The 16,056-nt window shown below is 37.5% G+C and overlaps 1 protein-coding gene across 4 annotated transcripts in view; it reads left to right on the top strand.

Annotated features, from left to right (window-relative positions):
• The window catches only part of LOC103478352 (CUB and sushi domain-containing protein 3-like), a 244,833-nt gene that overhangs the window by 155,006 nt on the left and 73,771 nt on the right, over positions 1-16,056 (top strand). For all 4 annotated transcript variants that reach the window (XM_017309426.1, XM_008432116.2, XM_008432118.2 and 1 more), the window contains 7 exons: positions 739-855; positions 1,781-1,990; positions 3,119-3,307; positions 4,248-4,425; positions 9,310-9,455; positions 9,960-10,040; positions 10,879-10,992. In XM_017309426.1, coding sequence (XP_017164915.1) covers positions 739-855; positions 1,781-1,990; positions 3,119-3,307; positions 4,248-4,425; positions 9,310-9,455; positions 9,960-10,040; positions 10,879-10,992 — 1,035 coding nt within the window. The remainder of the gene's footprint in view (positions 1-738; positions 856-1,780; positions 1,991-3,118; positions 3,308-4,247; positions 4,426-9,309; positions 9,456-9,959; positions 10,041-10,878; positions 10,993-16,056) is intronic.

The raw sequence follows: 16,056 nt of genomic DNA, 5'->3' as shown, positions 1-16,056 counted from the left end.
ACTTCCATTTCACAAAACACAAGTAGGTCAAGCAGGATGCCCCCACTACCAGAACACTTTTTTCCCCCCACTATATTAGTTTTTTGCTCCTCTTGCCTTGGCTCTTAAATCCTTTAAAAACATCAGCAATACAGGAAAATGATTTAGCAGGCAGCTAATAAAATTATATTCACCTTGCTGTTTGTGTAAGGCTTGAGAGAGAGAGAGAGAGAGAGAGAGAGAGAGAGAGAGAGAGAGAGAGAGAGAGAGAGAGAGAGAGAGAGAGAGAGAGATATGACTGTAACCTTCACAGCAAGCTAAAGTGTTCTCCAACGCAGTCAAAAGAGCCCGGAGAGAGCATAGAGTAATCACATTCACTCCTGAGCAAAACAGTGTTGGTGTGTGGAATATTGTTAAATTCATTTATTACGATTTAAAGCCCCATCAAAGAAGGACAGGGCCCAAGCATGTTTGCATGAACGGCCTTATGGAGCAACTGATATTCAGTCTAGAAGAGACATAGCCCCAGTAGAAGAAATGCACAATTAACACAAAACCTTTTTTTTTTTTGGTTTTACACAGCTGGCCCACCCACATCCCTTTTTTGTACAAGTCCTGAGCAGTAATACGTAAAAAGGAATTTACACACACCCAAACATTAAGGCGATATGCTCCCTAGTCGTTGTTTTTCTTTGTTTTCCCTTTGAGCCGCTCTGAGGAAAAGTGACACGTTCTTTCTCTTCGGTTGGTCTCCCTCAGCCCAGTGCGGAGGCTCCATGACAGACTTCAGCGGCGTCATTCTCAGTCCAGGCTTTCCAGGGAATTACCAGAGCAGCCTGGACTGCACCTGGAGAGTTCAACTCCCCATTGGCTTTGGTCTGTAACCCGCCCACTATCCCCCTCCTGTTTTCCTTCCTCTACCTCCTCTTCTGTCGTCTTTTTTTTGTGCTAGTCCTTATGTTGTTTGTGCTTATTTTCTTTGTTTTGTTTGTGCTTCTCTCTTGTCTTTTCCCTTTTTTATTGTGCTAAAACCAAGTAAACAGGACCACTCATGATGATTGTGCTAAACTGTGGAAGTAACATTCAAACTTTAGCTCATTTACAGACAGAATAAATACATATGTGGCTACATAACCTAAAAATTTAAATGAATATGTCTTTGTAATTTTTTTTGTTGTATTCTCAGCAACTCCTGCTTATTAATCCAATACTTAAAAAGCTATTTTAGATTTCTTACTAGCTGCTCAACTTTTTTATTGTCAAAATTGGGATTTTCTGTAGCAAGTTGCTCACCACTCTTGCTGCTGAAGGTTACTTTTTTTTAGATTCTTGTAACAGTCAGGTTCTATTGTCAGGTTTGATTGTGATATGACAGATTTGATGAATGGATGGAATATAACAAACCCTTAATGCCTGGTCAGAGTCTCAAAGAAAAGCATTGATGTGTGGATTAGGGCAGGAAATTACCATTGAACAAGCTTTTCATAATTGAAACTTTACCTTGTCTGAAAGATTAGAGTGAGAGAGAAAACCTTTCAGAAGTGCTGTGAGATGACATTTATTGTTCTTCTACTGAACAGAAATCAGCTGATAACATTTGAAATTGTCTTACTAATGGTGTGATGTAGTCACTGTGTCACTGATATTTGCATGCAACCAATTTTCTATACTGTCCAAGTTCAGCCACAAAGCATTTCCAAGATTTACTCATGAAATCTGAACTAATATGTCAGAAGATTATTGCAGATGTTAATCCACAGTCCTTCATTTTGACTTTAACTTCCTCTTTTTTGCAATTTAGGTATCCACCTGCAGTTTCTGAACTTCTCCACAGAGCCTGTTCATGACTATTTGGAGGTGCGCAGTGGGACTCTGGAGACAGGGACAGTGATAGATCGATTCAGTGGCCCTGCGGTGCCCAATTCTCTCTTCAGCACCACGCACGAGACCACACTCTTCTTTCATAGTGACTATTCCCAGAACAAGCCTGGTTTCCACATTGTCTACCAGGGTAAGAACCAAAGATTGGTTTTGTTGAAATTGGTTTTTGTAATAGCAGCAGGTGAAGTGGAAGAAGGGTAAAAAGCTGTCATTTAGATGGACCTGAAAGGACAGGATGACAAAAGGGTGACAAAAATGGAGAACTTTGATTCACCATGAGCCATAAAGTTTATGTTCTTGAAATTTAAACTTTCAGATGTCTAACGATTATTCTTATTTCAAAGAAAATCTTTGATGGAAAAAAATTTTGTTTATGATATTCTACTTTGTATCTTTAAGTTTTACTAAGGTTTTTAAAACAATCAGCTCAATCATGTATTTGAAATTCACAAAGTACAATAGAAGTGCTTGTACTGTGAATAGTCCCTTGCAGAAGTACTAACAATTTGTTGCATTAGAAGTTCAGTTTTCAAATTTTGGGGGGATTTTATGTAACACACCAACACATAAGCAATGCATAGTAATTTAAAATGTATTTAAAATCAAAATCTAAAAAGTCAGGTGTGCTTATCAAGACCAGCATTCCACATTATGATGATTCACAGTGGGTATGGTGTAATGTGTGCAGTTTTCCTCCACACATGCCATATTAGATGTATGGCAGCCTAAAATGTTTAATTTTGCTAGATGACCAGAGCACATTTTCTAATATCCCTACTACATTTCTTACTTGTGTTGTAGAAAACGTTAAACACAAATTCTTATGACTTTCACAATGATTTTCTACTCACCATTTTTCCAAAAAGGCTAAATTTATGGGGTAGATCACCAATAATTGCTGCTCCTTCTGAAATTTTTCAAGCCTTTTGGGTGGTTCTCTGACTAATGCACTTGCCTAGCCGGTCCGTTTAGGTGTACAGCCCTGCTTTGGTAGTTTTGCGGTCATGTTATACTTTTTCCATTTTTGATAATGGATTGAACTGCACCCACTTGAGTTTAAAGCTTGGTACATTATGGCATTTATTTTGTGCACATATATCCACTGCACAGTTATGCACTTCTCCCAAAAATACAATTAAAATACATTGGAGTTTGCGGTGGCAATGCATAAAAGTTCAAGAGCTATGCAGTTCACTGCACATGTCATGCCATGTATAAAAATTTGCCCACTAACAACTTCTTGGAATTGTACCTACAGCATACGAGCTGCAGAGATGCCCCGACCCACGTCCATTTCGCAATGGCATAGTGATCGGTCAGGACTACAGTGTGGGGATGACCATTTCCTTTGAGTGTCTGCCAGGTTACACTCTGATCGGAGAGGCCTCCCTCACGTGTTTGCATGGAGTCAGCAGAAACTGGAATCACCCCATACCTCGCTGTGAAGGTGAGGCCCTGCTGTGTCTTTCAAGCTGCATTTGCGTCTTGCTGTTAGTGAATTTCATCTACAGAAACAACTTTAAAGAAGTAGCACTGCATCTTCTCGGTTTACTGTATCAGTCTCTGAAAGCATCATCTCCAAATTAATGCAGCTTTATTATTAATTAAAAATTTGTTTTTTGTGAGTAACCTTTAACCTGGCAGCTTGAAACTTTGTGGTTAAATATGAAATAATCTGATAAAATTATATAACATCTTCAAAAAGGGACTAAAATGGCAGCATGTGTCATTCTGTCATAAAGACCTACAACAGAAATATCCTTGAAGTGATTCTTTAACAAAAATAAAATAAATAAGGGGTTCCTATGACTGCTTGTAGTCATATTCTTTATTCTGGGAGATAAAAGCGTCTGACTCACCAAAAATACCAGCCCTTTGCTAAAAAATAAACGACAGCACATTATAGTGATTTGTGGAGCATTTGTCCTTTACGACAAAAGCTGAAAATGCCTGGGTACATTGTAAATCTCAAAAAGTCTACTCAGATGTCACTCTGGGGTGCCAAAATACCTATCATCAGTTAAGTGAAGCAATGAGGAACCGTTCAGGTGAACATCAGTCAATCTCAGATCTTAGGATCTGCAGCTTTTGCTTTGCTCCATTCATATCCCTGCATTTTTTTCAGTTCTTTGGGCAGTATTTTTTAGTTTAGATCATGTCAGAGAAGGTTTTATTTTCAAAGTTATTTGGGGTTATCAAGTTGTCAGTGGCATCCGATTGGGGCATTCCCTCTCTGTTGTCTCAGTGACACACCAAACCACGTTATTATGGCTTGTTTTTATCAAGTTATGGACAATACAGACATAAAAGCAGTTTTTACAACTGAAGGAGAAGAGTGACTTTCTATTTTTTTATCGATCATCTTTATCTACCTCCCTTCCCCGCAGCTCTCTGTGGTGGGAATATAACATCTTTGAATGGTACGATTTACTCCCCTGGACACCCTGCCGAGTACCCACACTTCCAGGACTGCATGTGGACTGTCAGAGTCCCTCCAGGATACGGAATCTACATAAATTTCTCTGTTATCAACACAGAGCCCATCTATGACTACATCACAGTTTGGTGAGTTCCAGTTCCTCCTTTAGTTTAAATTTATTCATTGTCATGCTATGGCACACACAAAATGTTTGTTTTCTGTGAGCCTTACTGTTAAGGGCAGCAAGTCTTTCCGATGCACTAGCACTGTTTAGGAGTTGAATAAAAATTTTACAATGCTGGTTAAAGTTTTTATCTCCCACATTTCTTTGAAATTGAGTCCTCTTGAAGGTGAGAGAGCTCATTTTTCACTTCTTGGGTTTGCCATGTTCTGAATGTTGTAGATTTGTAGATGTAGTCCATCACTCATGGTTTTGTTGATAGGTATGCGTCAACACTGTCAAAAGGGGAGTTTCATTTCCTCTGGAAGCGTGTTCCGATTCTGCATACATCACTGTTTTAAAGCCACACTGCCAGTGCTACTAGGTTGTATAATCTGCAGTGAAAATTGTTTCAGCTCCCCTTTTGACATTTGTTTGACCTTAACCTTCGTTTGTACAGAAGCCATAGAGAACTTGTGTTCTCTGATGTTTTAATATTTGTCTGGTTTAATGTTTAATGGTCATATTGGTAAGAACGAATATGTCTGCGATATAAACAAATATGCAATATCCGTTTACACAACTCTTTTAACCTTCCTCTGCATTTTGTACAATTTCCTGAAATGTGATTGAATGTAGGAGTGTCGGTCAACGCGATGAGTAAGGCTGATGTTGGCAATACAAAAATGTATATGCATCATTCCACACAGACAGCAGGTAAAACAAAAATCATAGTGTCTTTTTAAACCTTCTTGCACTAAAAGGAAATAAACAGGGCACTACGGTTTAATTCAGATCGTCATTTTTTGTGTGTCTGTTCATATCAAATAAACTTAAAAAAATAAGTAATTTATTGCTATTGGTCTTAGAGAGTTGAACAATGTCAAAGTTGTTCTATAGTTGTAGTATAAGCAGTCATTATGAAAGCAAACTATCATTTTTCAATTTCACAGTTTTATCAATGACCAGGTTCTAAAGTTTAAACTGTCAACCACACAACACAGACGTGTTATTTTTATTTTAATGAAATGTGTTATAATAAACACTGTAATAATGCTAGAAGATGGAAATTAGTAAGAACACAAAACACACAGTGAAAATCAAACTGGCAAAACTCAAAGTCCAAAGTGTCATGATGGATGAGTGACTCTCCTTTAATTTCCACACCATGGTTATATTTTGTACTGACGTTCAGCACTGGCAGTGCATAACAACATATCGGGAAGTAGAATTACTTTATCATCCTGTTGTCCACACAGCTGGAGAAAACTGATATCACTTAATGAGTTACCTTCCCTCGTATCTCAGTAAAACATGTATTGTGTAATGGTTTTAGTTTTAAAACCAAACCTTTTGAAAACGCTGAGCCATGACATTGGTAACAATAAACTATCTAAAATGCCATAAAATTTAAAATGTTTTTACTTTATTTTAACCATTACTTTAAATAAAATTACAATCAGAAGAGCCCCTATGTTTTTAAGACGAAACTGGAACGTAACTTAGACATTCGCTTGCAATTCATGTCTCTGTCGCGATGCAAACTGAAGTTGCACAGAAGGGATCCAACAGCTGATAAAGTGCTAAGGCCAGAGGCCACTTGGACATGTTGTGCTCACAGCTTGTGCTGTGACACTGCGATTAATTGAGCCAACAACCATTCAAAGATTTTGACCCTGCTTGACATTGGTGGCCTCAATTCGTTCCTCCTCCCCCCCACCCCCTCAAGAGCAAAATATATTGTCACAGAGAATGTGATTAACCAAAAGAAACCAAAGGGAACCCGAGTTCCCTTGTCTCATCAAACTCTCAAAACTTCTGCTTGGCAGTGGACATCCCAGTGAGTGTTGCTCTAAAAGACAGAAATGTGCATCAGCACAAAAACTTCTGGTTGGAGCCTCTTGGGATGTTTGTTGGTTTGTAGAAACTTCTGCTGATAACAGACAGCTGTCCAGTGGTAAGCAGTGCTACCTTCCCTCTGTCACTTTACCAGCTGCCTTCCACTCGCTCTGCCCTTCTTCCCTTACCTCCCTTGTAGGCTGTCTGATGAGTCATAAGCCTCAGGCAGTTATGGAGCTGTCCCCCTAGGTGATAAAGAATAAAAAAAATGCCTCACAGCACCGAGGTCACCATTCATACTATATGAAGGGAAGAACTACTGGTGCTACTGGTTTTAAATGAAAGGCTGCATAAATAATCTGTCCCCTGACGGCAACATTTCATTTTCTTGCTCGACTACATCCTCCAATTTTGCTGATGACTCTGAAATGAAACTGACATAAGCTTTTTTTTTAAGTACATAAGATATTAAAGGCACACATACATACAAGAACAGTACTTTGTGTACATTATTTTGCTGATGATGGCTAAAGTCCTCCGAAAGAGTCAGTGATGAAATCTCTTTCCCTACTGAGCTTTTAGAATAGTATTTTCTTCCCATTTGAATTTCTATGTCTGTTGTGAAATAAAGAAATCACTTCTGAGTTGTTCTTAATTCACTGCCTAACGGGGGTTAAAGATGCCACCCCTCCACTCCTCCTCATCTCATTAACAGAGGTGATTCTGTGTTTTGGAATCAGCAGCTAATGCATCCCTTACAAATGGCTTCACTGCTAATGGCAAGGTCTCTTATTACCCCAAAGCAATCCACCCATTCATTCAGCTATTCATTCGGAATTGCGGACATTGTTTTGTTGTTAATTTGGACCTTTGTTGCAACTTTGACACACATATATTTGCCAGTACAGCTAATTAGCAAAACTCTTTAACAGTGTAAAAATCAAATGGAGATTGATTGATTCTTCTATTTTTTTTTTTGGGAGGGAGTTTTGGGGGAGTTATGAAGCAGATCTTAGTCGTTTCTTTCAAAGAGAAACTTTTGTATGACCTTGTAAAACTTGTCTCTGTATTACTTCTCTCTACCTGGGTGATGTTGTGGTCTGTTTACCAACAGAATACATAATTAGGGATTTACCTAAGGTTTCCTCTCAGTCTGACTTGCCTGAGGTGGCCCCTTTGGAAAGAACCCCAGAGACACCCTAATTAAACGTCTGTGTTTCCTTGAGTAGTTATTTCCAGATAGAGTACTGAAGCACCTTACTCTAAATTCAGTGCCAAAAAAATTGGCTTCTGTGAACTCTGCCGGTTTCTAAAAATTCACATTTTGACAATCACACCTGACTTCATTTTCAACGTTGTGTTTTGGGACTTGCTATCATTTGGCCCAAAACATCATTTTGACCTAAAGCAGATTTTGGAGCGTCATCTACACTGCCTTGTTTTTTCATGTTACAACATCAAATTTCACTATCTTGTTACGGTTGTGTGTGACCTAAAAAAAAGTGTAAATATCTATTCAGCCCCTTACAATATAGTCTAACCAATAGACTTCTAAAGTAATCTATTTAGTAAGCAGTGTCCTGTTGTTTGAGAGTGTCGTGAAGACCAAGCAAAACATTTCACAGGTCAGTGATAAATATATGGAGAAGATTAAAGCAGCTTAATAGAGCATAAAATATGCTCTATTAAAAAAATAATGTCAAGTTTTAAACATCTCAAAGAAATGTTATAATCCATCATCTAAAATAGAAAGTATGGTTCGACTGCAACCACATTCACCTGAACTGACAGGTGGATGGAACTGATTGTAAATGGTAAATGGACTGTACTCGTATTAATGGCGCTTTATCAAGTCCAGAGGACCTGAAAGAGCTTCACATTCAGTCATTCATGCACACATTCATACACTGATGAGTAGGGATATCATAAAAGAAATACTGTAAGTAATGACTCATAGGGAGTGAATATAAGTGCATGCTATACTTTATCTGTGAAAGAATATTGAAAACCATGCGTTATTTTCATCCACTTCAAAATGATGAAGTAGATGAAATGGACTAAACTTTTTGGTTGTCATGTGATGGTGTGAAAAGGCCTAGCAGGTATGAACATTTTTTGCAAGGCTCTGTATATTTAAACAATTTCACACAAGAGTACATTCCTGTGAGCATTAATCAGCCTGTCAATCTTCTTTTTTTTTTTTTTTTACCCCACAGTCATGCAATGGTTTAACTGTTTCAGTGGCTTTAGTAGACCTTACATTTTGTTTTATACATTATAGTTATGCTAGAAATTTTGGTGTGAGCTATTATGAAAGTCTAGTTTATGTGCAAGTGAAAGCTTCCATGATCATCGAAGTTACCACACATTGTGAATCAATGAAGGATAAAAAAAATCCAAGTATTGATGCACCAAACAAATATATTTTTTCCTATCTTAAAAAGCCATGAATCCATTTTATGAGGAGCAGAGGTGAAGCACTGCTGTTTATGTGCGTTTGTGGAGAAGGGAGTTGCTGTAAAACTGGGTAGAGAATATTAAAGAAATTATTTGATTTTGACACAAATGGCATGGCTTGCATTAGAAACAGTAGACAGCAGTACAAGTGTTTTTTTTCTTTAGGTAGCTTCTTGATGACAATTTTAAATTGCTCTACTCGTATCCAATTATAAGTCGGTAAAAATGATTTAATTATTTGAATGATCAAACCTTTCCACTTTTTAGTGCCCAATACCATATTTATTTAATTTTTCTAAAAAAATATTTAAAAAAAAAAGTTCAGTTTTTTTTCCCTTCATCAGTATACGTCATGGCTGAAAGGCGTGTGGGGGCATTTTATTGCTTTACCCTCTATGAGCAACCTATAGCAAACTCTGTTTGTGAAACTTTTTCTCAAACTGTTGGGAGTCTGCTGATTTGACAAGCCTGCTCGGGGATAAATAGACCTGCTCTTTGATCCCAGCTACTATTTATTCAGAAATCATCTCTGCTCTTGCCCTCCATTCCTAACCTATCCGTATCTCCATATCAGGGATGGACCCGACCAAACTTCGCCTCAAATCGGCCAGTTCAGTGGCACATCATTGCAGGAAGGCGTGTCCACCACAGCTAATCAGGTCCTCATCAAGTTTCACAGCGACTTCAGCACCAGCGGCTTCTTCGAGCTTCATTATTATGGTAACTTTCCCTTTGACACCAGCAGAGAACACGTTTCTTTGAGTTTATTCATCTGATCCTTAATATTCTGCATATTGGAGTGAGCAGAGGCTGATTGCTCATTCTTCTCTTATATTTAAAATTTCTTAATTTCCCTTTTTCTTTTGGCCTTGTCCTTCTTTTTATTGTATTTCTTCCAGTTATGTATGGTGATAAATGATGGATGACTCCTTATGTCTGTTTTTGTCTGCAATATGAAAGCGTCTTTTGAAGGGAAGTTGATTAATAATAAAATGCACCGCATCGCCACTAAATTAGTTATAGTTTTTGATGATTATGAACAGTGATAGGCAGCAATTTATGATCTAATCAGCTTTCGGTATAATGGAAGAGAAAAGATGTGTGGGGGCCGAATAGAAAATGTGCTTACGCTGTCTCTGTCTCTCTATAAGCTTCTGTCTCCCTCTTGTTTTTTAGTGCACACACTCTTGTTGCAGAGTTCACTGTTTGTTCTCTCTCCAACAGCTTACCAGCTGAGAACTTGTCAGCCACCCCCTCCCGTCGCCAACGCCACTATCCTAACCGATGATGACGAGTTTGAAATAGGTTTGTCTCATTTTATTTTGCTCGTTTACAGGCTGGGACAATGTGTAATAGAATCAGTTTTCACTTGACAAAGGTGCATCTGCATTAGCAGCCGACCCAGGACAAAACAAGCAGGCATACACGCATATGAAATCCTCTTCATCTAAAAATAATTTAGATGAAGAATTTTGACTTTTTCTTGAAGTTTAAATGTTTTTTTTATGGTGTCTTTTTTAACATTGTTGATGATCTGAAACTTTTATTTTCTGCTCTGCATTTGTAGAAGACCAAATGCATTTATCCACATTAATGAACCCAGGCAGGTGTTTATTGTAGCCTCCACCATCTTTTTCTATCTCGGGTGTGTGTGTCTCCTTCACTCTGCTCATCCTTTTAAGTGTTCCCATCTATTCATGCTTCATGCATTAAAATATTAGTTTGAAGGCAGGGCTAATTAGATGTACTTATAAGCTGTTTGTGTTTTCAGTGCTCAGAAGTAATTAGTAAAGTGAAGTGGAAGTCATGTGGCCAGTGGCTGACTTACTTTGAGCCTTTGAATTTGTGTGTAGTTTTCATTTTTAGCGTGCGCTGGTGTGCAAGTGTGCGGCTGCGTAATTTAATGAAGTGCCTTAAGTTCTAGAGGATGTCAATCTTCATTAGGAAATGTGCAGTTGATTACTGTTTCCAGCGCTGTTGCTGAGGAGAGCTACCGACATCCCTGTGTGCGAGTGCGCGTGTCGGTGCGCTTTCATACGTCTGTGGCTGCGTGGGTCGACGAATTGATGGATCTTTTTCTCACGTCCAGTTTTTTCCTCTTGCATTTGTATTTGCACGATCGCCGGCGTAAACGACCCCACAGGAGACATTATCCGGTACTCTTGCCAGCCGGGCTTCACCTTGGTGGGCAGCGAGATCCTGACCTGCCGACTTGGAGAGAGGCTGCAGATGGACGGGCCGCCACCAGTCTGTCAAGGTTGGTTTTGCGCAGTGCATGTTTATGGGTGACTTAATATGTTTTTGTGAAGGTGTTGAATGTTTTTATGTTTGCACCGGTGTGCTTTTTTATTTATGTGTATGTGTAATCATACTGTTTTGAGTGCACTTGACACCACTCTGCCAGGGTTGGTTGCAGTCAGCAGCACTCACGGTTGATGCATCATTTAACAGACAGACAGCCAGCAGGCCGCCCTCCAGCAGTATCCTGGCGGCAAACGGCATCGCTGTTCTTCATCGGGATCTGGATTTGCAGGTTTTTGGAGTGAAGCCGGCCCAGCCCTCTGTAAGAATCCAAATGTAGCTGCTGAGTGTCAGTTTGAGACCAATTAAAGATCAACAGGTTTCGTTATGATGTCTTTTTCATCTGTGAAATCTCATAATACTGAACTTGTAATCCGAGCATCTTAAAAATGCAGCTGACGTATCCAGATCTGATGTTTATGAAAGAGCGTAGGATGCAGCTTGGGTGATTCTGAATCTTTTTACTCCTATCTATGTGGTGTTTTGATTTTATTCTCTTTGTATTATTTTATTCAGAATTTGAGTGGGTTTATTTTAATACATGAACCTCAAGTAAAGTTGTACACAGTAACACTGAATCAAAAGTATTTTTTTATCTACCATAATATTAACATCTTACTCACATTTAGTAAGAGGATGTGCAAAGAGGAAAAAAATTGAATGTTGTGAAAAATAAAAGATAACAGTGTCTTGCTAAGGCATTCACATTACAATTACAATAAATATATATATTTTTTACATAAAATAAAACATTTTATTTTGATGCTATGTGATTTATCATACAAAGTAACAAAATATTTAAAAAATATAGAAACAAAGTGTCTTGTATTTGTATACAACCATCCTGAATCAGTATTAATAGTCATAATTAGTTGCATAATTACTCATTTTGCTAAGAATATATTTGGAATAGAGATCCTAAGAAATATTTTAGTATGCCACACAAGACTTGTCTACATGTTTCAAGTTACCTTTAAGAGTCAAGAAATCGAAAAAAAGAAACTGTAGCTAAATTCTTGTTGGGTATAAAAATGGTTTTATCTCATATTGGCAACTAAAGCAGCAGGAAAATGTGAAGGAGGTGCAGTCAAGTGGGAATACTAGGAAAGTGAATTTTCTCAGCTCATTTCTCAGAACTCTGCCAAAATCATCAGGCTCCTATTAGCTGAACCTCACATAGTGGTACTTTTGACAATTACTCACACCCAAATGTAAGTGCTAAAATGAACCTGCCAATTACACATAACTGCTGCTAATTCTTGATATCTCCTTCTCTCTAAGAAAATGTTCAAAAAGGCAGGTATGAATAACTCAGCAAAACTCATACAAGTTGTGACAACATACATATCCTATAAAGAAAGTATCATGCCCTAAACTGAGAACCTGAACTGCAGAGGTACTGAAATACGCATTTAAATTGAACACTGTCAGTGATGTAGACTTGTCTGTTTATATGTCAGAAGGCCAATCATCTTGTTCGAGTTTTCCTAAAACTGGCCTCGAGGATCACGTTGGCATAGTTAGCACAATTTTAGGGTCGGTAATTTGTTGCTTGACATTTTCATGGATCACTTAATTTTTACTCTTAAGAATTCATTACATTTCCTTGCATTGAATATGTTATGCCCTTGTGCACCTCCAGCATGAAACTAATTGCTCTCCTTGGGACATGTAAAGTTAGACTTAATTTGAGTTGACCCGCTATTCACAGGCAAGAGACTGCTACTGCATGCTTGTAACGAGGGCTTTTCATCCATCGCCTGCTTGCCAACAGGCCAGGAAACAAAATTCTCGTTTGCGTTTTGATTCCGTTTTTATTTTTAGTTGTCATTTCATGCCTAAAAGACAACACTAAAATGTCCTTGTATAAGTGTGCAAATTTATGCCTAAATGTCCGTCATTTTTCAGAAGTATTTATTCAGGCTCTGTCAACAAGGAGGCGTATGAAGAATGTTATATAGCAGCTTTAGTAATAGTCATGACTGTACATGCAGTTCTTTTCAAATGTATTCACACCCCTCAAACTTTTTCACATACTACCGCAATAAGACCCCAGGCTTCACTGTATTTTGTTAGGATTTTATGTGAAAGATCAACACGTCAACACACAAAGTAGTATATAACTGTGATATGAGAGTAAAAAAGTTTAGTTTTTTTTTAAAACAAATATTAAAAATGTGTGTATTTGTATATTTACTTTTGAGACAATACTCTATGTAATTTCCTTTTACTGGAATTACAATTGCAAGTCATTTTGGTTGCATCTCCAACCACTGCATGTCCACTTCGCACATCTAGAGTCTAAAATCTGTGCCTAGTCTTCCTTTAGCATACATTCCCAAGTCTCGCCACATATTGTCAAATGTATTTAAGTGAGAACTTTGACTGGACCATTTTATAACAAAAAATGCCTTTGTCTAAGCCTTTCCATTATAACTCTGACTGTAAATATATTTATTCTTTAATTACCTCCACTAACTCTGATCAGTGTTCCTGGCTCTTCTGAAGAACAGCCTCTCTGCTTTAGGACCAGACCAGTTTAGCATTATAGAGTTCATGGCAGGGTGTCCTAAATTTGCATTCAGCTAGAAAACACGTTTTTGTGGAAATCCTTTACTTAATGAGTTAAGAGGTGAATATTTGGTGTTTACCTGTAATTAAATGACTGTATTTTTCAGAGATGAATGAAATGGGTATAGGAACATTTCTTATAACCGTGTGTGAGCAGTCCTCTTTTATGTGCTCTCTATGTGCAACCAGACGCCCCCCCACCAAAAGCTTGTAAGTTTTTTTTTTCTGCTCTCAGGGTAGTTTCTCATCTATATTACAGTACTTTATAGGCCTATCTTCTGAAGTAGCAGTATTGAGGGGGTTTGAAACATTTTAAGCCTCTCATGATTCATTTTTTAATCCCTGCACCGAAAGTTAAATTCAAAGAATTTAAGCCCCAACAGGGCTCACTGGATTCCTTGGTGTGTGTGTTGCCTGGCAACGTTAGTTTATTAAACAAGTAATGGAGAATATAAATATGAGTGCCGCTCACCTTAATGGGCCTGGTTGCAGCTTTGTAGATAGTATTTGTGTCTCCATGTATGAAAGGCTACTGTGAGGTTATCTGTGTAATTTGCGGTTTTAAAAATAAGTTGTAAGCATGCAGGAAACACTAAATGTAATTTACAAAGCTTTCGATAAAATTATTTATAATTTTTACATCTATGCAAATGAAATGCAAACTGTGGTTTCTGGTTTTCAAGTTATGTAATTTGATATTGTGGTGGTTTCAATTAACATTTTCTGTCTCTCCATGAAAGTAATGTCAGAGATCTTATAAAGTTCAATGATACGAGGCATAGTGTGTATTTAAACATATTATTTCAAAAGTATTACCAAAATTCATTTGGCCTTTATAATAAAATAGTATTACAGATATCTTAAAATTCATCAGTCTTTTGGTTAGTTAAACATTTATTTCTGCAGACAACCTCTATGTCAAGAAAATAAAAAAGGCCTCAACACAAAACCCACCAGGTAATTTACGCTGAGTCATTATTTTTGAAACATTAATGCTGGTTTTGCTTACCATTTCCTGGAATCAACTGCAGAAATAGAAATGTTCAGACAGCCAGAGTAGCAATCCTGTACAAACACACAAACATACAAGCAATCCAAATGATTGAAGGTCAAACCAACCCAGGCTATTACATCAATGTGGCGTGCCTACTTTGATGCTTGATCCAGTCTTGATTTAAAAGTCAATCCGGCAATTAGTACACCATACGAATATATCGTTTTTGTAGAGCAGATCGGCCCTGGCATGTAGGCAACCAGCCTCTCTGTGTGGTGTGCTTGAACTGCCATGAGAGGATTCATGGTTCCAATCCCAGTCATACTTCCAGTCATTGACTTTTCAAAATGAGTTTTGGTGTCACAGGATGAGTAGTTATATTTGCTGTATTTTTTATTTTATATATACAGTATATATATATATATATATATATAATGCTAATCTGTAGTCTAATTGTTCATCGCAACTCAGCATGTATTTTTTAAAAATGGATGCTCTTTATGTTAACATCTCAGTTATGACAGGTTAAACAAAATGTTTTTGTTTTATATCTTGCTGTTTTGGATGTTAAATTTTAAAGTTAATAGCATGGAGCCAATAAAAGCGTAGTTTTATTTTTTCATGAGTTGTATGTATGTGATATGTATGACCTTTTTTTAGAATATTTTTTAATATTATTTAAGCTGTAATTTTTAGTGAACAACTTATGTTATTTTCTACTATTTGTTGAAAAAAACAAGACATCCTAAAATAAATTGCACATATAAAGTCCAAAAAACAGCTAAATGTAACACACAGGATTTTGTGATGATTGAATTTCCTACCTTACTGTTACATGATGTGCTCCAAGCTTTTAATATTGTGGCTATTACCTGGAGGCTTAATATTACTATCATTTTAAAAGTAATTTTAATAAACAGAGATGTTATCACAGCAATCAATAAAACCAGTTACTGTTTAATCTCTAGTGACCGCAGAGGGCTATTAGTGTGTTGTTGTATTACTGTGTTGTGTGATTTCAAGTCTTTCTCCTACTGGGTAAGGTCATGACCCCCAGATTCTTTTTGAGCCAAACGTTAAAAGTTTCCCAATAACTTCGCAGCTTGATCATTCTCTGTGTTACAGTGTTTTCAATATTTTCTTCTTTTTCTTCTCTTTGATATATGCCCACGTTTCTCCCCTGACCTTTTTATCTGGAGTAGTTGTTCACATTAACCTTTTATATGCACCATGTTATTTCACTACCAGCCTTCAAGACCAGCTTCTAGCCCAGACAAAGCAAGAAAATAAAGTAACAGGACTGTCATTATTTCTCACATGCCAGCCGCCAGGAAATGAAATACGGACACACACACACACGCACGCATGCACACACACACCATTTTCCATGAAAAGTGAATGTCTAACCTGCTGACTCTTATTATTTGAAAGACTGATTTTAAAGGAGCCCAGTGA

This window comes from Poecilia reticulata, linkage group LG16 (genome assembly GCF_000633615.1).
Source record: "Poecilia reticulata strain Guanapo linkage group LG16, Guppy_female_1.0+MT, whole genome shotgun sequence".
Classification (NCBI taxonomy): Eukaryota; Metazoa; Chordata; class Actinopteri; order Cyprinodontiformes; family Poeciliidae; genus Poecilia; species Poecilia reticulata.
Note: the sequence above shows the minus strand (reverse complement) of the source record. Positions and strands in the feature narration are given on the sequence as shown.